Genomic DNA, 25457 nt, shown 5'->3' on the forward strand with positions numbered 1-25457 from the left:
AGCATTGCCCACCTTTCTAGAAAACTGTTCTGGTGTTTGACCACACTCATGGTAAAGAAATGCTTCACAAGGTCCAGTCTAAACCTCCCCAGTGCAGCTTTGAGCTATTCCCACATGTCTTATCACCAGCTACTCAGGGGAAGAACTTAGTACCTGCCTCTTCACTTCCTCAGGAAGCCGCTCGTCACAGGACATGACTTCCAGCTCCCTCACCAGCTTTGTTGCTTCCCTATGGAGGCACTTGAGTACCTTAACAGCCTTACATCATGGTACCCAGAACTGCACACAGCACTCCAGGTGAGGCTGCACAGATGCTAAATAAAGTGGGATGATCACCTCTTCTTACTGACTGTGCTGTGCTTGATGCACCCCAGGATGTGGTTTGCTCTCTTGGCTGCCAGGACACACTGCTGCCTCATACTGAGTCTGCCACTGCCCAGCATCCCCAGACCCTTTTCTTCAGGTCTGCTCTCCAGCCACTCCTCTCCCAGTTTATATCTGTGATCCATGCTACTCTGTCCTAAGTGCAGGATCTTGGCATTTGGACTTACTAAATTTTGTACCATTTGCCAGCAGGAAAGGAGGAAACCAGTCATAAGCTACCAGATGGATAATCCTTGTAGTCAATTGAGGTAAAGTCAGAGAAACCCTTAAAACCAAGCTATGTTCAGTGTTTCCCAAGAAACTGTATGCAGAAACATCACAACTAGCCCCACACACCCACTACATCTCCTTTTAGGAGCAAGTGAGACAGAACATTCTGCACACAACAGAAGCCCTCTCTGATTACGTAAAGAGTTTGTTTAGAAATGAAAATGGCTAAGAAGAAGCACAGCTGCCACATTATTCTCAGATTACCTGCACCTTTCCATGTGGTAATGACAAATTAAATTGATATTAATTAATTCTGTAGTAATGATTATTAATTCTATAATCTCAAGCCAACCTCTGGACTTCCAACTTCAATCCCTTTTGATCAGAAAGGACTACTAAATCAAAAGGTATGCAATTTGAACACAGAAAAAAATGTTTTCACTTCAACTTAAAAAAAGGCAACTGGGACAGGTAGGTGTTTGTGGGCATATAAAAAAAAAGGAAAATCAAAAAGTTGGCAGTAAGATGAAAGTCAGATGCAGAAGGATAATCCAAGCAGATGGTCTAGTTAGGAAAAGATAGCAGGCACAAATAATGAATGACTCACACCAGAAAGGAGAAGTACAGGATGACCTCCTCCAACACGGAAAGCACCACTGAGTCAAGGATGCAAGGAGGGCGGAACAGCTTAAGGAGTGGTCTGAAGGTCAGTTGTGGCCTGCAAGAGGACTCCCACGGCAGAGGAGACAGTGGTGTAGAATTCGTATGACTAGCAAGCTTTTAACCATCTTTTAGTACACCCACAGTCTACAAGACCTCTAACCCTTCACAATACTCTCATAGACACGTGGGATGAAAGTGTGGCTAACAAAGTGTCTAGAACTGCCCAGGACTTGTTATATTTTTTAATTCAGTTGGCCTAGGAAAATATTTCAACACTATACCTCCACAACACTGAATAGCAGACCAGTCTGTAGAGAGCACATGCAATCAGACTTACTTGTTAGACATGGGGAGCAAAGACTTCCTCAGTTTGCTCACCATAGAAGCAGCAAGGAATGGGATAGTGCCGTGCTGCTCCAATTCCCACAGTAAGCCCCACGTCAAGCTAATTCTAACCTCAGGCGGAGCAAGCCCAGTCATATTTAATGTCTATCCAAAGACATTCACACTGCATAAATTTACCTCCTTCTGTTGCACAATTTCTCATTTGTATCAAAATTAGGAGTCTACATGGCAAATCTAATCTAAATTCAATTTTCTGTTTAACTAATTTACTGGAAGTCAATGCTTAAAAAACTGAGGGAGAACAAAAACAATTAATATGTAGTCTCTCATACATTATACATTAAAAAAAGCTGAGAGTTAATTGAAAACAGTTGATCCCTAATTTTACAAAATCATTCAGTACAACAAGTCTTAAGAGAAAAATCCTGAAAGTCTTTTTGATCCTTGTTTTATTTCTGAAAGAACTAATGACACTGCTTTAGAAAGAGGTCAGTTCACGCAGCTTTTCTGAATGAACAACAATGCTGTGAAAACTGGGAATGATTGATAGCCTACTGTTTGCGTCATTATGTCCAAATGTTTACCATTTGAGCCTTCAAGAAAGCATGAGACAAAAATCAAAACAAGTTTTATGAAGACTTCAACAACACTAGCAAATTAAAATTGTATCCAGAATTGTTTAGACATGATAGCAGTGCAAGAAAACTGCTTTCTTTTGCATTACGCAGTTTTTAACTTTGCATTATGCCCAATGTCTTAAATTTCTGGTGGGGAAGAGGAAAAGTCTTTCCCACCCCAGAAGTCTGTTTTCTATCATTTTAACCCTTTACCTCTTCAAAGCATTCTGTTGAACTCAACACTGTTTCCCCTTGCAGTTGCTGCTTTGTAGTTATGTAAGAGCATACTGTGTTCCTCCCTTTCTCCTAATAAGATGAGTCACTATTTCTAAATGAACTGTTTACAGTATTGGGATGTTCATTTACAGGAACTTCATAAATGTGCACTAACCAAATTTTTTTTTCAATAGTTGTGAGTTATTAACTTTTTTTTTCCAATTTGATAAATGCTGACATTCAAAACTGATATTACTTCTGGAAACAAAGGTCCTTTAATTTGCAACAGGAATGCTATTACCAGATACAGAAAATCATGGGGGAACACAGCATGGCTTCCTTGAAGCAACAGATAGATAACACTTCATTTTATTATCTGCCATAAACAACAGTGTTGCTGTAAGCAGGTGATCTAATCCACCTAATCTGAGTAAAACTGAGAATTTTAGACAGTAGGAGAGAGTAGCCATGGCACTATCTCTTTCAGGGATGGATAATTCTGTTATTCATCAGTCTGAGGAAGAATACTCCTAAGTAACATGTTCTATCATATCAGGTATGTTTCCTTATGCTATAGTTGTAGGCAACAACGTGGTCTTAACATCTGCTCTCCCTTGCCTGCATAGAAACTTCAGCCACACAGTGTAAGAGACCACAAGCAATATCAAGCTTTATCTCAGCCTGTTCCTGCATAATCCACTAAATCTTCCCACCAATAGCAATAACTCTGAATTTATTTAAATGACTGCCTAATTTTCTGGAACTGGAACTACTACAGACAATTGCACTTCACCACACAAAAACTGTCCAGTTAAAGAACCAACTTTTCTCTGTGCAAGTGGCATCCACAAGCATAGGAAAGAAGATCAGACAATGAGTTTACAGGCAGCAGCATGAATAATCAGAATAATTTGATCCTAACCCTGATTCTAAACACTCATGAATGGGTGTTTCGTATTAAAATTAAAAAGCCATCTGTCATGAGCTTAGATTCAAAACTACACGATGCACAGTCTACCAGAAGCAAAGCTGAAAGATTTTGGATTGTTGGCTAGAAAGGATAAATGTAAAATTTCAAGACTGTAAAAAGGCGGATGAGAAGGGTGACACTGGACAACTTTATTCTGACTTCCCTGAGTAACTAATCAGGACACTGGTCATCTTGGAGGACAAATGAAAAGCAAGAAAAACTGGGAAATGGAAGAGTGCTGATAGAGAGGCATAGTTCCTAGGTGTCAAAATATTTTAGATTTTTGTATCCAGTGATACAGAAATTTGCTGGTAAACTCTAGAAAACTGAAGTCTAGATAACAGAACACCACAGGACAAAAAAGAAAAAACTAACAGAGCAGAAGTGACTGTTGACTACCCTATAGAACTAGATCTATTCCTGTTAGGAAATCAGCTAAGGTCTGCAGCCTTTAGACGAAATAATAATTATGGAAATACAATAAGTAAAAATATACTAATGCACAATTTAGGTTTATCCATAGTAAAATTTCAGACTGAGGTGACTTTAATTTATGAACTGCTGTGTAACTGATAAAATACAGTTCAGTAACTAAACATAAACATATAACATGCCATAAAGAAAGACTACAGAAGGCTACAATACAGAAGAAGTGATTATTGGATTAGTTTGAAAATAGTGACTTTAATATTTATTAAACATGACAAGAAGGACTTCATTGCTTCTCAAACTTTATGCCAACACAGGAAGACCAGAACAAAGAAAAAAACTGACACAAATGAAATGTATCAGTGTTCAGTGGAAGGTGGTGACCTGGTCTTACTGTTCCTGTTGCCACATAACCACAACCACTGCCTATGAAGCAGCTAAATAAGGACCATGTGAAAAGAGAAAATATTCAGCTGATAAGAAAACAGATGATTTAACACACTTGCTGTCTAAATACTTACTCTGACACAAATTAGAGAGGGTTATATTAGATCAGTTCTAATCTAGCCTTCTGGAAGAAAGTGCTGCACAGTACCGCAGGAGGAGTAATACGAAGTGAAAATAAGTGCATCCTCCTTGAAGCTTCTCCGAACATTTCATTATTCTTAGAATTCTTGTATGTTTCCAGTACCTAAAGGAGGCCTATAAGAGAGCTAGAGAGGGATCTTTTTACAAGGCATGAAAGTGATAGGAAAAACGGAAATGGCTTTAAATTGAAAAAGGGCAGGTTTAAATTTGATACTAGGAATAAATTCCTCACTCAGCAGGTGGTGAGACAGTGGCACAGGATGTGCAGAGAAGCTGTGGATGCCCCATCCCTGGAAGTGTTCAAAGCCAGGCTGCATGGGCCCTTGAGCAACCTGGGATAGTGGAAGGTGCCCCTGTCCATGGCAGTGGGGCTGGAACTAGATGAGCTTTAAGATCCCTTCCAACCCAAATCATTCTATGACTCTGTGTTTGCTACTAACAAAGACAGGCATTCTCCTTGTTGCTTTAGAAAAACAGACTATCCTTTATAGTCAAGATAATTAATGTAATTGCCAATAGTTTTAAGAACTACAGTGGCTTCTTAGTGCTTGTTCCATTGCTTTTCTTTTCACTTTCTGACCATTACTACTAATGTTTTAAATGCTTGATACGTATTTTGACAAATGGGTTCCCAACTCCCGTGCAGACTGCTCCAACTCCACTGCAGTGATTGAGGACAAGAGAAGATAAAGCCAACACTCTTTGCAATCTGAAGAGTTAGAGCATGGACTCTAAACAGAAGCTACTCTTTGCTTTTGGTATAGCAATGCCCATAACTAAGTCTTTTGTCAACCAGTTTTTCTCTGGTTAACAGCTTAAGCAGATGAAACTATTTAGCAATCCAGAAAGGTGAGCAATGTACAGATCTCATTAAGCAGAAAAAAAAAAATTACAGACATATATGTATTTTTAAAAATATATGATTATGTATATATATAATTGAATAAAGGACAAGTTTGAGGAAAGACAGTAAAGTATGGGTTGGGATAATAACAGTTCAAAGTTTTCATTTTTTAAAGTATTTCAATGAACAATAAAAGCCTTGAGTAAATAGTTTCATAAGCTAATTTAAATAAAACACAGTATTCTAAACAGTTACCCACAGTCTATAACAGTCCAAAATAATATTGACACAGCATTTTACAAAACTAATTTTCACTATCAATCTTTTAATGTCATTATTCAACCTGTTCTTTTGACGGTGCTCTTTACACCGTGTTTCCAACAGCTGGTAATCAATGCTTATATTCAATCCACACCCATATATATATTTTTTTTCATTGAAACATTTTTCTCAGCACAGTTAAAAGGAAGACTTAATTATATCCATGCTTCCTAAAGCAAAGGCATATAGACACTGTGGGTGGTTCTTGAAACCCTTCCCTCCCTCTTCTTGTGGTGGTCCCTAAGAATCTGGCAGCAGGAACAGCTCAATATACGGCTACAAATGCTGAGTCTGAAAACCATATATTCTCTGTGTTCCCACGGCACAAAGCTCAGTTACGGATGTCACCACAGACAAGCAACCACACCACAATTACCGTGAAGCTTCCAGTTGAATGAAAAGTCATCGGAAAAGAGAAACCATAGAGGAAAAGGGGGGGAAAAAAAGTCAACAGATGGAGAAGAAAATGAAAGAAAAAACTCATATTGATTGTGTTGCACTGAAGAAAAGATGCTGTTAATGTCACCAGTGACTCAATTCTAAAGAGGGAGGTTAAATACAGCTTGGAAAATTATCTAATAAGCTTTGAAAAGAAGAGTAAAAGATTTTAAAAACCTGCTTCACCAGTATCTATTATACCATTAAGCATACTTTTGATGAGATAGTAATTTTACCTCCTTTGTTCAGAAAAATTAAGTAAATCTAAACTTCAATAACTGAATAGTCTGAAAATCCAGACATGAAAAGGTTTTTAATTATTTTCTAATAAACCTTTGATAATGTATTCTATTATGTTATAATATTATTTTAAGGCCTCCACCAGAATAAAGTGCAGATTAAGACAAAACATACAAGTTTACAAGAAAAATCTTAGAAGACACTAAGGTCCAAAGAGGATGATTTTTAGTGTCTGACTACAATTTATTTTTCCTTTAGAAACCATTTTAACAAGAGTTTCCTGAACTATCATCATTTTAGAGATCACAAATTGAAGTCAAAGTGATATTATAGCTGGAAATATTAATTTTTTGGAGGGTGGGACAAAAGAATAGTTATGAGAGACCTAAACTTTACTTCAGAGGGTACACTCAAAGGCCCAGAGTTCTCACTGATTTCAAGTACAAGAAAGCAAACTGGTCAGTTCACGCTGATCACTGGATTTTTCTGATGCTCCTCTCTATAAAATGGGTGGATTTGTAACACCCATTTTGCCTGCAATCACATATGAATGAATTCTCCAGGGGAAAAAAAAATTAAATTCTGTTCCCAAAGGCAGTATTCAGCTGCCTAAATTTTAATACTTCTTAAAGCACATTAATTCTTGATTTATCCTTCCAAGAATCAGGACTGTGATTTTTCACTACACACACCTGACATTAAAACACACCCAGCCTGGGCAGAAAGACAATAGTCTTACAGAAGACAAAGAGAGACAAAGGCAGAGAGCGATTATAAGCCGAATGGTAAGTATATAAGGAAATTATGATTGTACAGCCAGTCTACAGCTCTGACACCTTCTAAATTTCAAGTATTCAACTTCAAATGGAGACATCTGCTTTAGAAGTAAAACCTTTACATGTAGTATCCCAGGTTTCCAAAACATGCTTGCAAATTAAACCCTCCTCTGTACTTTCAACTGATGGAACATCTGTTGGTAGAGGAAATTTGTTAAATTCTCAGTGATCCAGCATCAGAGAAAATGACTTTACTGAATGAGTTTCATGGAGACTTCAGTAGCACCGATATCCTGTGGTCCTGCAGTCTTGGGAGTTTAGTCTACTTGATGGAAAAGGGTAACTCTTTTCCTCATTATGGCTGCTAACACTTCTACAGGCAAAACTCAAAAGTGGCACTAAACAGTCTGGTGTGTTAGTTGTTTTTTTAATAGTTCAAAGCTGTATTAGAGCATGAATGCTTAATATAGTGCATGTTACATTTGAATAATGAAACAGTGTATTTAGTCAAGCAAGAGAATAATCAAATTCACTTACTGGCTAAATTGAATAATCAGTGAACAGAGTATGACGACCTCTTGCAGTCAAGCCTAAACCAGCACTGTCCTTCCCTGTCCACGATCCTTAGCAGTAAGAATCACTGCTGTCATGGGCATCCATCTTTTCAGGTCAGTTTCCATTATGCCTGAATCTTTCTTGATCATCCCTCCATTTTGTTCTAATTCTGCTTCTTCCTTTTTTCTTTCCATGTTGCTGTGCCTAAATTTCTGCTGTGTATTCCTGTCTGCAGTACAGCAAACACTGAAAAGGCTTTCCTCAGTCCTTTATCTGACAATTCCCAGCTCCACCTGACAACTTCTTCACCTGCAGCTTGTCATTCTGCCAGCACAAACTATCCTTCTTTTCAACTTCTGATTCAATTTGCTTCTCCAAATCCCTTCTCTGAATCACTCGGCCAGCAGGATATCTACTCACCATTCTTCCACAGATGCCTTGCACAAGCTCTGTGCATGCTCCACAAGCAATACACTACTTTTTTGCCTTCATCCTTTTATCATCTCCTACCCCACTTACTCTGTCCAGGTGTTCACATTTATTAAGTCAGGTTTTGGCTTTTGCCCCAATCTCTTTCATCCTGCCACATTGTTTATAGTCACTCTCCCAATCACATTTAATGATTCCCAGATCTGTCACTTTTTTCCAAATTACCTGCTCAGTCAGATTCTCACCCCCTCCACTGATTCTGCGTATCAGCCTACCTCCACATCTCCTCAGAAGCCCACATTGTTTTCTGCATTTAGCTCAGACAGCTTCCCTACCTTTCCAGCATACCAGAAGGGGAGAACGCTCACAACACAAGAGGAACAACTGAAAATACAAAGCTGTGTTACAGGTGAAAATGTGCCGAGTTCTGCATAGCTCACACCATGTGAGGAAACAGCTCTGTTAAACTCTTAAGTTTGCAAGTTACTCAGTAAAAATTGGGCCCAATTTAAGCAGATGTATAAAGTAATAGACAAGCATATTCCAACACTCCAAAACCCAGCGAATTTCACATCCCTCCTCGTATGCGTAAGAACAGTACCTACTTCAGTTTCTCTTCTTCCAACTTTTTTTTTTTGTCCAGGTTGAATAAATGTAGGGTTTTTTTAGCTTTTAACAAAAACAAAGCAAGCAATTAGCACAGCATATTTCTTTTCTGCTGTCCAAGGTTGGTACTTTTGTCAACATCTGAGAAGAAGGCCTACTGATGGGAAGCATCATCACTGGTATTCTGACAGTAGGCATTACACTTACACTTTCAATAAGGGCAGTTAACTAGTACATTCACCATCTGCAGCTTTGACAAATCTACATAAAAATTGTCATCCCTTAAATCCTGGAATAACTTGTGCATAAATGCTTATGAGTTTCCTTCATTGTATTTGTGCTCCACTGCCAAATTAAAATGTATCCATCCTTCCCACTGATTTTTTGAAATTCCCTCTGTACCTTTTCAGTAGCGTGTGTATGATACTGACAGTTAAGTACTTAAAGATGGTTAAACTCACTGGTGCTAACATTCATGTATCTATCAGTATCTCCCTTTATCTTTTGGACAGTTAGTGGAAAGCATTATTTAAAATAATGTTCCAAAATTTAAAATAGCTTTATGAAAAATGGACACATGGTTAACAATATTCCATATTTTTCTTAGCTTCTGTTATTTTTGGAAACTATTTCCATGTGTTTACAAGTATTAAAAAAAGGTAAAAAAAGTACTTTGATATTTCAGTGAATTTCTAAGATCCTGCTACTGGGAGAAATTTGTGACAACTGTTTAATTTTGAATCAAGCAACTTCTGTGTATGACAAAATATTGTAGAATTTTATATTGACTTCCAGTTCAGTACTTCGCTGTCAAAAGATGCTGATACTACACCAGTAAATTCTGTGCTGAGATCTCCTCTAGAATATCACACATTTCTCTTAAGTTCCTCATTTACACAGGCAACAGCAAGAACAAATTAAAACCCTTTTGCATTAAATAATTTTGATCTTAATTTGCAGAGTACATAACTGTTACATTTATCCCGCCTAAAATGTGTATCACAGTTCCAATGCTTGTAATCTTTGAAAATTACATTAAAAAAAGCCTATTTCCTGAATAAGTGCAGATCAACAAATGCTATTGTATGAAGTAATATGCTACATTGATTGCTCACACAATACTAATTCGTAATTATATATAAACTATGATATACCTGTAAAAATCTCTTACTGGTACAGTTTAAAAGGTTAGACTTCAAGAACAGAAAAAAGCACTCCGAAAACATCTTCAATTTCTATCAGTTCTGGAGTTTTACATATAAAAAGTTTTTGGAGTACACAATTAAAGGTAACTTAAAATCTGCTGACCCTTTCATATTATTTTTAAGTGCAGAATGTAAAATTAATATTTTTACTATGACCATTATAACAGTAAAAGAGTACAGAAATTTTCAAATAAAATATCTAGAGATTAATTTTTCAGGAATGACTAAGGACTCAGTTTTACCTTCTTGAAACCATGCAGGGCACAGTCAAGAGCCAGGAATTAATGTAATCTGAAACTCTGGTAGTGACATTTAATTCTCCCTCCAAATTACCCATATTTAAAAAAAACAAAAACAAACACAAAACAAAAAAACAATACAAAAAAACCCCCAATAAATCATCAGAAAAATAATTATCATATTGGAAAAAGAAGTTATTTCTGCAGTACCTTCAGGGGTGATAGCACTAGGACACACATCTTTTAGCAGGTCTCCCAAAGTATGTAACTGTCCTCCTGAAGCAATTGGTCGAAATAGTTTCTGTATAAAAGGTCTCTCTGTTGTTGCCTGTTTCAATAAAAAATAATTAAACCAAACAATTTAAGGACCATGCAAGTATTAGCACTTGAGACAGGTACATTATAGGACAGAACTAAAGGTTGCACCAGAAGAAACATCTGGTATTTCCACATTCCCCCTGCCCCCCACCTTGCATCTCATTAATCTCATGAAATGCAGGGAAGTTTTTGTTCATTAGCAATTACAAGTAAGCTGTCACTCCCAAAAAACTGTGAAGATAATGCATAGATAGTGTCATGGATACAAGAGTGTTACTTTTTTTTTTAAAGCCCTATATCTTCTGTTATGGGAATACAACATGCTATAATAAAAAACATTTTAATATATCTTTATTAAAAAAAAAAAACTATCATCACAAACTTAGGAGTTCAACATATTCCTATATATTTTGCCAAGCCAAAGGAATACTCTACCCTTAGAGCTCAACAGGTGATTTTTTTTCAGATTTCATATCAAAAATTCCAAACCATTTCAGCTGCAAGAACCACTACCAATTTACAAAAGAAAGCATTGTGCTTTGATGGGCAACCTAGAATCTTCTACCTACTTAGGGAATCAGTCATATGTAAAGAACATATATGGCCCACTTCTGCTGCAGATATGCAAAGGATTGCAGAATTATTTCAACTATGCATCTTTCAGTTTAAAGCCATTCCCTTTATCCTATCATCACATGCCCTTGTAAAAAGTCCCTCCCCCAGCTCTCTTGTAGGCCACCTTCAGGTACTGGAAGGTCTCTTTGGAGCATTCTCTTCTCCAGGCTGATCAAGCAAAACTCCTTATTCCCCATATGCATTAGCATAGTTTCCAGGACAATTTGCTCCATGATCTTTGTTGGGCACTAAGGTAAGACTGACTGGGCTTTAGTTCCCCTGGTCTTCCTTATTTCCTTTCTTAAAAAATTGGGTTACATTTCAGTAGGAACTTCACTGGACTGCAACAATTTCTCAAATATGATGGATGGTTACTTAGCCACTTTCATGTGCCACTTTCCTCAAGATATGTGGGGGTGTCTCTCATCCAGTCCCACAGACTTGTGCATGTTCAGGTTCCTTAGGTGTTCTTGGATCTGATCTTCTAGAGTGGGCAGTTCTTTATTTTCCCATTCCCTGCCTTTTCCCTTTTGGGACTTGGGCAGTCTGGCTGGAATATTTGCTGGTGAAGACTGAGGCAAAAAAGACACTGAATACCTCCACGTTCTGGGTAAACAGATTTCTTCTGGAGAGGGCTCACAATTTTTCTAGTCTTCCTTTATCCCTGACATTCCTATAGAAGCTTCTCTTGTTGCCCTTAATGTCCCTGGCCAAAATGAATTCTATCAAATCTTTAGGACTTATTTAACAACTGTGGTTCTGTTAAGGTAGCTCTCTTCTTTGGGTATCTGTAAAAGCAGCTCCCAGGCAGCAAGAACCTGACATTGCAAAGACAGGCAAAGTCTTTTTCCTGATAACATTACATCTCACCCAAATTCAGCACCTGAGGCAGAGAAGTTAAGTCTCATATTCAACCAACCCAAACATTTTAATCTAGCTCCAAAGTGTTGCTGACAATTTTCTGCTAGCAGCTAAATCCTAAAAACAGTTGATGTACCCTGCATTGAGGACGAGTGGGCTCCAGCAAAAGAGACTTCCATCACATATTATCTTAATTGGAACAAGCAATACAAACTATTGCTCCTTTCAATCCTTTCAGAGGGACTATCCCTCTAAAACATTGTTTTAGTCAAAACAATTTTGTACAGGTTTAGTTTTTAAAAATAATTGGATATTCACAGGAGCCCAGTCATAACTCCCAAGTGCTTAATGCCTGAAGTAGCAGAAGTAGAAATAAACAGAAGTATGCAGTCAAAGCTTGTTATCATCAACAGAATTTTATGGTAAGAATTTCCCAAGTGTGTACTGCAATTTCTTATTATTTATTAATAAATTAAGAACAATTTTTTCCCCAGCTATAATAATTTAATGCCAAGAGGGAAAAGCTAAAGTTGTATTTCTCAAGTCTCCCACATAGTTGCTGACTGCTGCAAACAATATCCTTAGCTGCTATCATGAAACATTATAGAAAATGAATTCAATTTTGCATTTTAAGTGTTAAGCAACACAGATGTGGTAAAGTAAATAAAAATCACTGGTCTTCATCAATGTTAAAATGATAAAAGTAACTGCATATTGTTTATACAAAGACTGTGGTTCACAAATCTAATCCTACAGGCAGAGTATTACCCCAAGATGCTTACACACTTCTTCCCTCACACGTAGCAGATGTTTTACGCATTAAAAGAATCAAAAGAAAAGTCCCATCCTACATTCCAAAATATTTATAAGATAACTTTTCAAAGTATCTTAGTCATACAGGAGCATAGTTTTAGAAAACCTTGCCACCAGTCTAGCAATACAAGACCAGCTTGACTACAACCTTCTACTCCAGTATCACCATCCCCGCGAGTCCTGGCCAGGCCGGATGGGGCTTTGAGCCAACATGGTTTAGTGCAAGATGTCCCTGCCCATGGCACATGGGTCAGGCTCGATGACCTCTGAAAGGCCCCTTCCAACTCTATTCCAAACTATTCTATGATTCCATTTACTACGAGAAGATATGAAGGAACAGGCCCCATGAATAGCTGCTTATATAATGTTGTGTTTTGTACAATATTTGCTTAATCAATCATGAGAAAAAGTAGTACCTGCAATCAACCCACTGCATAACGAATAATGATTTTAAATAATCTACACCAGATCTAAAGGAAATATTCATACAATGTCTACAATTTTGCCAGCTAAAATGATCATACCTTCAACTGAAATTTGGAATTTAAAAATTTTTTTTATTTTACAGTGTAGCTTCCATGTAGCTGTGAGCAGTTCAGGATTCCAGATGCATTTCCAGATAAAACAGGTGAAAGTCAATCAGTAATTGCTAGCCTCTCCAGAGAAAATGCCTTCAAGTATATGAGCATATGAAGACAATCACTCAACTTAAATCTCATTATTTCAAAACAAATTAATATTTTACTCTTTTTAAAAGAAAGTTTAAGCCCTGACTTAATGATAGGAGAGTGAGGGTGAAAACAAATTACACCACAGTGAGAAAGATTAAAGTTATCTGTTCAGAAATACTGGCATTGAGAAGAGTTATAGGTGAGGGCAAGTTTTAAGAGGCCCTTTAATACAGTGCAAAGCTTCACAGGATCACAGACAACCTATACAGTCACATACTATGCTAACAAATGTAACTCTTTCTTCCCTATCATCTGGGAAAAAAAAAGTTGTCAGCTCGCCTGGTCCTTTTCAGAATCAACACAACACCAAACACTGCATGAAATCCACAATTTAATTAGTCAGATACTTTATACAGGATGCATCTTAAAATGAAAAACACAACTCACAAACCACTGAGTTTTAATCTGGAAAAATCACAGTTACCACTATTTTCATGAAGAGGAAGGGATTTGGATTTTCTGCCTAAACACTCAGCTGCTCCTCAATATTCAAACAAATAAAAGTTACCATACATACTGAAACCACAAAGTAAAAAAAGTATTTCTTACAATCCCCACATGTCTATAGGCTGGCAACCTAAAACAATAAAAGCTGAGACCTCCCTACATATTCCATCATATTTTCAGTAACTTGTCAAAATTCATAGTCTGTGCTGCATCGTAATGAACAACTTTACATTAAAAAAAGCTCTCTTAATTTCATAGAACCATTTTGTTTAAATTCACTTAAACTCAACCAAGAAAACAAAATACCAGAGTGAGAAAGATTAAATTATCTATCTAAAGTTATCAAGAAGCTTTAGAAGTAACAAGAGTTTGCAAAATAATGCAAGTTACTTTATGTAAAAAAGAAGCAACAGGAAAATTAAATAGTCCCTGAAAATAAAATTATGCAAATATTTGCTAAAATATATTTTTCTATATATTTTAGATGTATTCTACTTTGTAGAAATGTTTTCAATTAAGAATCTCAATGCACAATTGAGATTCTAACTGAATAGCTGATGAGTTGCTGTAGTCACAGAACCATCACAACACCATGCCTGTCCAAAAGCAAGACACTGCAAATCCCCATCTGAAATACTGTTCTTTCACTGGTGCTGAAATGTTGGGGTTTTGTTGAAATTTCAGGATTTGACCTCTTTTTGCTTAATATTAGACTGATTCATTGAGTATTTAATTGTGGAGAAGGTACAAAAATGTTTCTGGGTGGGAGTTAATGTGATTTTTGTTGTTTTGTTTCTTTCCTTTTAAAAAAACCTTTAAAGAAACTTCAATCTCTTTCATAAAGATGATTTTCAGTTCAACAAGCTGAAGTACACACAAAAATGATCTTGTTTTATTTATTTGAAATCTGTCACCTTTCAAACTTCATTAATATTTTGAGCTTCTATTACAAGAGGCATAAAACACACCAATGCAGTATGTCTTTATCCTGTAATCTATTTCTCCTCTCCTCTTCAAATCTTCCAAGCAATAGAGAGCTTCTCCCAGACAACTCACTGCTTCATTCTATACCTTTGATAATTTTTCTATTTCATTTACCCTTTAAGATGTTGGGACTGGAACAACATTAAAAAAAAAAAAAGACTATTTCTAGTATTTCTTCAGTCTCTGCAAAGTCCACCAAGTAGATGTTCTAGTTATGATTTTGTGTGCTTTGAATAAGGCTGGCATTGCTTTTGTTAGCATGCAAAATTTTGAACTGGTTATCTGCAACATCACATCATTGATCAGAGAAAAAGGTGCAACTCAATATAAAACAGAATTAAGTACTTTTAATAAAAGAAGCAAGTAATGCTTTTATACATCCAACACATAACAAAAACACAGAAGACAAAAAGAACAATAGACATTCTCAACACACCTACCCAGAATTACCACAAAAATTGAGTAACTGACAGGACGTGCTGTGAGTTGCAGGACTAGCTATAAAATCAACAAATGTATTAAATCAAAATACCCGTTTTTCCCATACTACATTTTAAATTTCTCTAATAAATTAGACATTTTCAGTGGCTGCAAAAATTACAACATATATACCTGAGTTTAACATATGAAAAAAAAATTAATTCTTTCACCTATTTTGGAGTTTGCATCAGAATTTCTACAGTTATATGCTGCAAAAAGGACTCTTTGGTTTCCTCATTGAATTGAAGGTCTTAATCATGATGGACAGGAATTTTGCACTCCCTAATATTTTTGAGAGGCCTGAAACAACAATGACCAAAAAAAGATTCCACAAACAGGCTACACGTTATACATTTAATTACATTAACTCCTGAATTAGTAGTGCAGAAGTTTATCACTAGATTGAAGCTGAAGATGATTCTATGAATGCATGCACATATGCTTTAATATGTTCATGCTAAATGTGTAAGTCTATAATGATACCTCTATAAAACTCCTTAGATGACGAGGTAATCATCATATCAATCATATGTGTCAAGGAATCACAACATCAAGTGGAGTGAAAATTCTGTTATTCTTGAAAGCACTCCTAAAAATATTAAACAAACTGAAAAACATTTAGGTGGTGTTGAACGTAAATGATCACTGGTTTAAAAGCAAGATGAATTACATGATGTGTTTTCTTGGTGGAAGCTTTAACAGAACTTAACAATGGCCCCCATAACATGTGGCAAGTATTATGTCAAGAATTGATGCAAGTAATAATGCTAAAATTATCTAGTATCTTAGCCAAAACTGTAGTCAAATTAAAGCCACAACCAGAATTATAAACACATCTGGAATAAGGTTAAAATTTTATGTAGTAGAGCTTATTACAGTTATGTCTAGACAATAATATTGAACCATTTTTGATCATGAATGGTTAAGGACTATTCTCCTAATCACTCATGGACAACTTGTGTCTTCCTTGATGCCTTTCATTAAACAAAGCATACTTATGAAGCAATTGCAGTTCTGTCCTAACTTTGTACATAACCAACACTAGTTTATCATTATAAACCTACAGAGAAATATGGCAACTATTTCAGTTAATTCTCCCTTACATTGTTGAGGGCAATTACTTGCTCATCCTAAAAAAGATTAAAGAACCATTTAAAATATCACCCTTCTCAATATTATTTGAACTGGCAGAGAATGCTTCCTTACAATATTTTAGAAAAAATTTAACGTAATAGCAACAAAATGAGTAATTAGAACCATATAAAACATTTGAAAGTTAATGTCCCACCACATGTTCTAATTATCTGAAAAAGGTATGTGTAGTTAGAAAGCACCGCTTAACAAACGGATTAAAAATTTAATGGCCTGAATGCATTGGGACACTTCACAACTGAAGACATTGCTTAAGTTTCTGTAAGTGTTTGTGTAGATGCATCATGTTGTCTACACTTTTCTGCACTCAAAATACTTTCTGATGTTCAGACAGATATTTATATACATTGATGAGATCTCCCCACCCCCAAATCTTTTCTTCTCTAGATTGAACAGCCCTGGCTCCCAGAGCCTTTTTTCACCTTTGATGTTAGATTCACTATTTCCTCTTAGTGGTCCTTTACAGTATTCTCATCCCATAGCTCCATGTCTCTCTTGAACTGAAGAGCCCAAAACTTGATTCCAGGTGCGGTCTCACCAGTGTTGAGTAGACTGGAGGGATCATTTCCCTCAAGGTGTTGACACCTCTCATCCTACAGCAGCCCAGGATACAATTTACCTTCCCTGTCATAGGTCCCACTGCTAAGGTCCTTTTGTACCTTGTGGGTCATTTTTAACAAGAGTATTTATTGCCAAAGGTTCCAATTCCATACAAAATGTTGCAGAAGTATCACTCAAAATACCTAACAAGCATGGCTGAATCACATTCTGGCTGTTGCCTCATCTTTCCAATTATCTATTAAATTTTCTTGTGCAGGGAAAGTAGCACTGTATTCTTTGAACAGCTGGATTTGAATTACTTAACATCAGGTGAATTGGACAGGTCCTAGAAGCAGAACAAAGTCAACACTTGAAACACACAGAGCAGATAGGAGGCGACCATCACACAGCCAGAAATAGCAGAGACTAAATACAAAAAACAGCTTCAAGAGGCAGTTTTGTTGAGCCTTGAGAAGACAAACACACCTACAATAAAAGCATGGCCTCAAAGTAATACATTTCCTTCCCAGGAAATAATTTGTATTTGTAGCTGGTAAAATATCAAGATAACTGAAGAGTTAGGGACAACAAAACTATAGTGCTCTTCACAGCTGAAGCGCTTTATATGCAAATGCAGACCTAAGCCTCACTTAAAAATTGAGTAATTGAACACTGACTACCTATCAAACAACTTTAGAAATGGATTTACATCCACAAAATCAAACACTACATTACTTGCTGAAGAGCAGTAAAGTATACAATATCTCAAAAATCTCTTTCATGCTACTTCAAACCATTAAATCCAATAATTTGCTGTAGCTTTCTACAGTAATGATTAACTAAAAGGAGCTCCAATAATCAAGGGCAGCAAAATTTTAAAAAATTGTTTGCTAATTCATATTGTATTTCTAGAGTGTGGTATCATATCCCACTTCCTCATAGGTTTGTTCCATTCCACATTTACCTGTAGAGAATTTGCTTTTACTCTTCTGGAAAATGCAAATAGAAGTCTCAGTACTTTCAAAAAAAGAGAACACTTTCTGTATTTTCTAATCCTCAATTCTGTGCAAAAGTTAACCTGTTTTAGTCACCTATTTCATTTAAAAATAAGTAAAGGTGGAATGCTGATATTGGTAAGTCAAAACAGGTACTGTCTGTGGCTTTCATCTCTGGAGAGTTTTACATCAGCATCAAGAGATAGCTAGGCTTAGTTCTATGGGCATTGCTTATGCTGCACAGCCACAGAAATAACCCTTGAAGATGACATTCCTCATTTCTCTGAAGAAAAAAATTACATATCAGCTTTTCCCCTTTTTCTGAGGAAAGCAGCTCACCAACTATTTTTTAAAAATTTTGCTACTACATCAGAGTACAAGAGCCAATCTCTAGGAAATACAGCTCCAGGTCGGCTTCAGGTAGGCAAAGTCCCTTTTCCCACAGCATAAGCACCTGCCCACATTACAAAGTATGTGATGAAAGTGGCAAATCTCTTTGCGTTGACTACAGCAAGTGAAATGGAAATGTAAAACGATCAGCTTTAATGATCAGAGGAAAGGCAGCAATATACTAAAGAACACTGAAATTAAACTATAATATCTGCAAGTAACCTTACACAGAGCCAACTCAACTGAATTCAGTTTCATTCATTGTCTTCATCACAGCCTCTCAATGTATTGACATTCTTAAGAATAAAGATTCAAGGTTGAGGTAAAAAGAGCAATTTAAAAAAAATTGCATACATACACTAAGTTTCCTAACAAATTTAGAATGATATATAAATATACAAGGTTACCACTTTAATGAAACAGTTTAGGGAGCTACATTCTCATGGTTTAAATTCAAACTTGTAACATGAACACTTACCCAAACTTATTTACACTCAACTCCATTATCATAAGAGAATTCAAAGAAAAGACAGCAATTGAAGAGTTTTATACAATACCAATTGGTTAAAAAGTTGCTGCCAATTTGTAATTGGGGGGTGCATAAGAGACAAGATTTAAGGCATTTTCAAATTGCCAATGGACTTTCTTCCCCCCACAAGAAGTGTTTATTATTCCATTGTAATTCAAGATGTACTTTGGCTTAATTTATTAATTTAGTAGGATTCTACTGGTTTTTCATATACTTAGATTCTTGGGGATTTACAAATAACTTAAGTATTGCAAGATTAAAAAAGGATTTAAAAAAAAATACTACCCATTTTACTCCCAGTATGCAGAATTTAGTATATCCCTAATTTTTTTTAAAACTAGGTATAATGTAACTCAGAACCTCAACAAACTGTTTCTCATACAAGCAAAACTAATTTATTCATTGTATACAAGCTACATCTACACTCAACCCGGAAGAATTACTGCAGCTCCTAGTGACAGGCCTGAACTAGCTTAAAACCATCCAGAGCTCAACCACAGCTGAGAATCAACCCAAATCGAGGTTTTATAGCTCCATCTCCTTCCCTGAGCACTGTGCAACTTTTACAATAGCTTTGAACTAGGCAGATTGACAGTTTTACAGGCAACTTGGGCATATTTAAGGAAACTTTAGTCACGTTTTGACAACAAATACAATTTATCATCTAAGATTTTTTCTTTGAAACTTTGATTGACAGCTCCCATGCTGTACTAAGATTCTTAAAGGCACAAGGCTGAACTCGCACATGGGCTCCTGAAGTCTTTCAAAAGAGCTGCATGAGCACTCCTTAACATAGAATATGTTTAAAAAGTCATCTTTAGCAGCACGGGTTTGAGCCAGCTCATTTCACTGTGCACTGTGATGCATAAGAAAAGCTTATGCAATTACAGAACCTGTGGTGGAACTGCGGTGACAGTGACCTTCAACTCAAGGTGAGAACAAGTCAAATTGCTATTACTTTCAGCACAGAACAAAACAAGCCAGTTCAGAAAACAAGTATTTAAGGATCACACTGCCCCTGTGCAATACTAAATAGAAGTGTTTCTTTCTCTTCCCCCTCTCCAATCATGAGGCATGAGGAAAAATATTTACCAAATAAAGCTTTTAAACTTTCTTATTCATAAAGCTATCATTTTGAAGAAATTTAAAACTGGTGAAAGTGTGCTACTGTTTCTTTAGTACTGAACCATCAGTTATTAGAAAAACTTTGTTTCTCTTCAGCACAGAAAGTCAGCTGAGGCCAGCTGTTACACAAATCACCATTTCACATGATTTTCCTATTCACTCAAACTTCTTCCTTGTAAAAGGAAGTTTTTAAGAAACAAATTGTCTATTTTCAGCATGTCCTTTATGAAAGCGTCATTTCTAATAAATAATAAAAAATTAAGATAATGCACACAGGTCTGTTCAAGAGCATTCTACAATAGCCAACAAAATGCTGAAACTTGCTGTGTTGTATTGCCCTCTTCAGGTCGGCAACATATTTTCTACGTATCTTCCTTGACCAGGTATTGCATTGCAACTTCTTTCATAACATTTTTCAGATCTGAAGTTTCAAGTAGCAACTACCTTCACCTGTATTCCACCAATGCTTGAAGCATTTTGGTTTAATATCTTATAAAGATTAACTTTATTTTTGTCCTTTATGTCTCCCTAACCTCAATACTAATCTTGAGGATTATCAAACTATCAGCCAGCATTTGAAAAGATAACTAAAAATCAACTTCAGGACTGATAAGAAAGTCTCATGACAAGAGGCTTAAAAAGCTCAATTGATTCAGTGTAGCAAAGAAAGCTCCTGATACCAACCGATAAGTGAATATGGGAGGTCAGAAAGTCAGTGACTTTAAACTGGGGTAAAGCAAAGCAGAACCTAGAAACTGAAGTCAGGCAAATTTCAGACTTGAAATGCAATGGAGACTTTCAACAGCAACAACAACAACAAATTTAATAATCTACTAGCATTAAAAGGCAGATTTATTATTACTTGAAAACTCTACCATTAGACCCAGTATCTTTCCAAACAATCTCTTTTGACCAGATTTTTAAATAGTTATCATAATATGGGCCAAATTGTGTTGTTGATTTGCATACTTGCAATGGGTTTTGCAATTGCTTATCTGAGCTCTGCCAATTAACATGGAAATATGGATGAAACAGTCTTCAATTGCTTGGAAATGGCCATGCTTGAGCTTGTTGCAACAGATATTAATAATGTCTTAAAATATTTTATTTCCCACTCCCAGTTTTAGAGGACAGGTAATGGTAAACATTTATGTTGACTTATACATCTCAATACTTCAGCTTTGATATAAAGAGCAAATGTTGAATTTAACTTATATATTATTAAGTATGGAGAACTTCACTTGTTCCAAAGGAAGATAAACACCCTCACAATCTGTAACTGCACAACTAAATCTCAACATCTTAAGGGACTTATGATAGGAAAATCAGTTCAAAGTTAAGGCCTAGTGTGTAATTATAAGCAATAAAATTAATAAACTAATCAAAACCCTTAGAAAATGGAAGTAAAGGAAATGCTCATTCAATACCAAATAAAGGAAAACACAAACAATCGTAGATCATCCCTCATTGGGATGGCAAACACAAAACAGCCAGCCTGCCTCAAGCAATTGCAACTCTACAAAAACTCCAGAGAACTCGGCATGAAGAGTTTTCATTCACTTGCCTTCCAATACTTTTGTAATTTTAATCACAAGAATGAAATACAATATACAGATTTAAATCCCACACAATCAGAGGGCAGACTCCACAGAAAAGCATGAAGTGGTTGAGCATGACATGGGGAGAAAGCAAGAAACAAAAACTGGGGAGTGAGTACAAGTTAAGTGCACAACAGCTGAGACTCAGAATGCTCCCACAGCAAGCAGCAGTTCATCAGAGCAGTCTCTATCAGCACGTAGAGACTCCTCTCCTGACTAATATGCCCTGTCACAGTGCCTGGAGCCAAAGACTGATGAAAACTTCCTGTCATCTATCAGCCAGTTTGTTCAATTAGACTGTGAAACATCAGCTGGTCTTATAAACACAGGGGGAAATTCCACAAGCCAAACTAGCTCTAGAGTCAGACATAAAAAGCTTGACACCTTGAATTCAAAATATTCTCAAAACATTACTATTATTTTCTTTCTTGCCATTAAAGAACAAGTGCAAAAAGCACTCACACTCAATTCTACAGTACTATCAGATAAAAAAGCAAAAAAGCTTTTGTGCACCTGTCAGTTGAAGACAAAGTAGCTTACACCTGTGAAGAGATGAAGTGGGGGAACTTCTTTTTTGACACATCGAATTAAAAGTACCACAAAAATATAGTATTATTTTTAAACTGTCTCTGGTAGAAAAAGTTTCCACCTATGTCAAAGGTTTATCTGGTTCAAGTTCCATATGACACAGTTAACAGAATATGAGAGACAGCTGGCAATAAAAACACCAAAATATCTTCACTAAAAATTGCCAACAAGTTGATCCTTAGTGATTCTCAACCTTTTTTCTTTTTCATAATCTACTGTAGATTCCAGGATTCTGGTCCAATCTTAGCTGTTATACTTCAAAGAAGAGGTGCTGGACAAGGGTTTTTAAAATTACCTGTGGTTAGTTTAGTTCTGACTTACCCAAGTATGATGTTCATATTTTTGTCATTTCTTTCTCCCACACACTTCATCAGATTTGGTCACCACACAAGGTATGATTCATATTATTCTTTAGAAATGTATTTTAGTAGACAAACTTTTCAACCAAAAGAGTTTTTGAGTTTTTTAAATAATGAATTCTTCAGTGAAAAAGATGTATCAAATCACTTTATTTAATGCATTCTTTCTGCAGCAGCTTTGCCAATTCACATTTAATTGCAGCCGAGACTGGTTTTTCTTACTTGGTATCATAATCTAATACAATTTTTTGAAGGAAAACAAATTCATCCACCTCCTACTGCCAAAAAGAAGAAAGTTCCCTTCATAGAATTTCCTTCTAATAATTTGGCATAATAGAAGGTATGGAGAATACAAGGAGGAATGCTTCCCATTGAAGGCAATGCCTCATTTCCTGCCATCCATTTGTACATTCTTTAGTACTTACAAGAACACTGTGTGAAGACACACAGGGAATAAATATCCACTGCAACATAAACTCAGGTTAAATCAGGTGTTTATGCAGAGATACACAAGCAACCAATTAGAATGCCAAGAGGTCTCCTACCAGCACTAATGGAAATTAAATGCATTCAGGGTAAGGGTTAAATGCATCTGAAGAACACTTTAGAATCAGTTATTTTTCCATATGCAAGTTTGTCACTAACTCCTTGTTTGCAATTAAATGATAATCTCACCCTTTCTAAGGCTTTCTGAAAATTCCTTTAAACACATAGAGCAGTAATCACTACACACACTAACAAACCAAATGAAAAAGCTAGAGACATTTGCACCCACATTTTTAAAAAGACTGGAAATATTCAGAAATGCTAAGAGCAGCATTACTGAAAATAACATATACCAACCTTCTCAAAGGTTGTCTCAGCAACATCTTTATTTGTGTTTGGTCTTCAATTCTCAGATATTTTGGGTTTAAACTATAGCACGTAAGGGCTTCCAATAAAAAAAGTAAGTACTACTTTTTTATTGTATTTATCAAGATAAGTACTACTGGTTCAAGTGATAGATGTTATTGATTTATTTATTTTTAAAAAGCTTTATTAGCTTGAAATCATGTGTATCATAGAAATCTTCCCTCATGCCCTAAAGATCTGAGACCTATTCAGAGAGCAAAACCTCTTTTTTGCAAACCCATTTACGTGATTTCTATGAAAAGACTTTAAAAAACCCCACACCTATCAGAGAACAAGCAAATAACTTAGTCACCAACCAAACAAATGCTGTGAGTACTACTTTTCCTGATACATATTTTTTGATTCTTATACAAACGTTGCCATCTGCTGTGATCTCTGACAAAATAACTGACTTCCGTTCTCAATCTAAGTTTCATTATGACAGTAAATGTCTTACATCTAACATTACATCCAGTTCCACTGCAAGTCTGTATAGGCTTCTGTGGTCATTATAACCTGTTACAGAGTACTATCAGAATAAAGGACATAATTTTCATACCTGTTGGTACAAAATTTAAATATAAATAGAGTGAAACATTTTAACAGAGCACAACTGTTTAATTTACAGAGAGGCTACATAAATTTTTGTATAAGCTTTTAACCATACATAATTCCAAACTTCATTGTGACTTTAATGCTATAAAAACTAAGGAGATGTCCTTAGGATAAGAAAAAAATATAAGGATTCCAAGGAATATGTCCCCAAACAAAATGCTGAGAAAAATAAAGTGCTGGTGAATTAAAACAGGAGAAAACCCCACATCCAAAGCTAGTTTTGGGATGTAAGTAAACAACTACAAGACAAAAGAATTAACTAGATGCAAGACCTTTGCCATTACTTCCACCTTAAAATGCCTACAAAAATAAGCCCATACAGTAGTTGAGGGAAAAGTGTTGCTCCTAAAGTGTTTGGCTCAGATCTTTCATAGGGCATTTTGCATCTAAAGCATTCTCCATAGTTAGTAGCTATTTTAAGTAACAGAATTAGGTTGTTGGACTGTTTTTTAAAAAAGAATGGACAAACATCATCTACACCAGATGTAGCACATTCTCAAGTATCACACACTTGCAACATAATAAATTTTAATTACCTATTAGAATAAGTACAGTTTATTTTGCCTGCTAACCCATACAACTCAAGGGTCCAGCAAAAATGAGCATGCAAAGTTGGGCCATAATGCTAGAAAAGGAAACATAATTCTGAAAACAGATTACAAAATATGACACCTCAGTGGAAGAGTATGATTTTATTTTATTGTCTCTTACCTGATAAATTCTAAATGGGATATATCGAAATCCATTATCTTCTGGAGGATACTCCATGAGTTTTCGATTTATTGCCCAAAACTGCTCAAATTTATCTGTGAAGGTAAAATTAGACTTTGTCAATATCCATAACATTTTTTTTTCAGCCTAAAAAAGTAAATGAGACACAACTGGAAAAACATGCAAACTTTTCTTATAGAAGTTTAACCTGTATGAATTAATTTTCCCCACATTTCTTATACCTATTTAGCCTGAAGCCAAAGGTAGGTAATATGCATTCTCCTATGAAAACAGTGATGTGGTGATTTATTGAACTGAAAGAGAAAGCAACTTTAACTCATATCTTATCTCCCATTGTTAAGGAAATATTTGGCTATAAATTATGGATTTCATTACCTCAACTAACAGTACCTATTTCTCCACTCCCTGCTGCTACTGGTCCATACTGTCTCACAGTGTGCTAAAAACATCTTATTGTTCTTAGCTATAACTGAACAGTGGGTATAAAGTATAAAGAAACTAAAGCAAGAGAAATACTCCTTCAGTGGTTTACATTTGGATATGTAGATCTTAAAATAATCTGCAATGATGCATGATATAATGAGAAAATATACTTCCAGATTCATGACACGACCTAAAA

At 35.9% G+C, this 25457-nt stretch overlaps 1 protein-coding gene across 6 annotated transcripts in view; it reads right to left on the reverse strand.

The window, feature by feature from the left end:
• ATG5 (autophagy related 5) overlaps positions 1 to 25457 on the reverse strand; it is a 98009-nt gene that overhangs the window by 42408 nt on the left and 30144 nt on the right. For all 6 annotated transcript variants that reach the window (XR_014953704.1, XR_014953703.1, XM_085574955.1 and 3 more), the window contains exons 6-7: positions 24818 to 24912; positions 10286 to 10403 (exon numbers count right to left, since the gene is read on the reverse strand). Coding sequence is in view for 4 of the 6 variants with exons in the window: in XM_085574955.1 (XP_085431081.1) it covers positions 10286 to 10403; positions 24818 to 24912 (213 nt within the window). In the remaining 2 variants the exon portion in view is untranslated. The remainder of the gene's footprint in view (positions 1 to 10285; positions 10404 to 24817; positions 24913 to 25457) is intronic.

Source organism: Lonchura striata, chromosome 3 (genome assembly GCF_050655825.1).
Source record: "Lonchura striata isolate lonStrDom1 chromosome 3, ASM5065582v1, whole genome shotgun sequence".
Taxonomy (NCBI): Eukaryota; Metazoa; Chordata; class Aves; order Passeriformes; family Estrildidae; genus Lonchura; species Lonchura striata.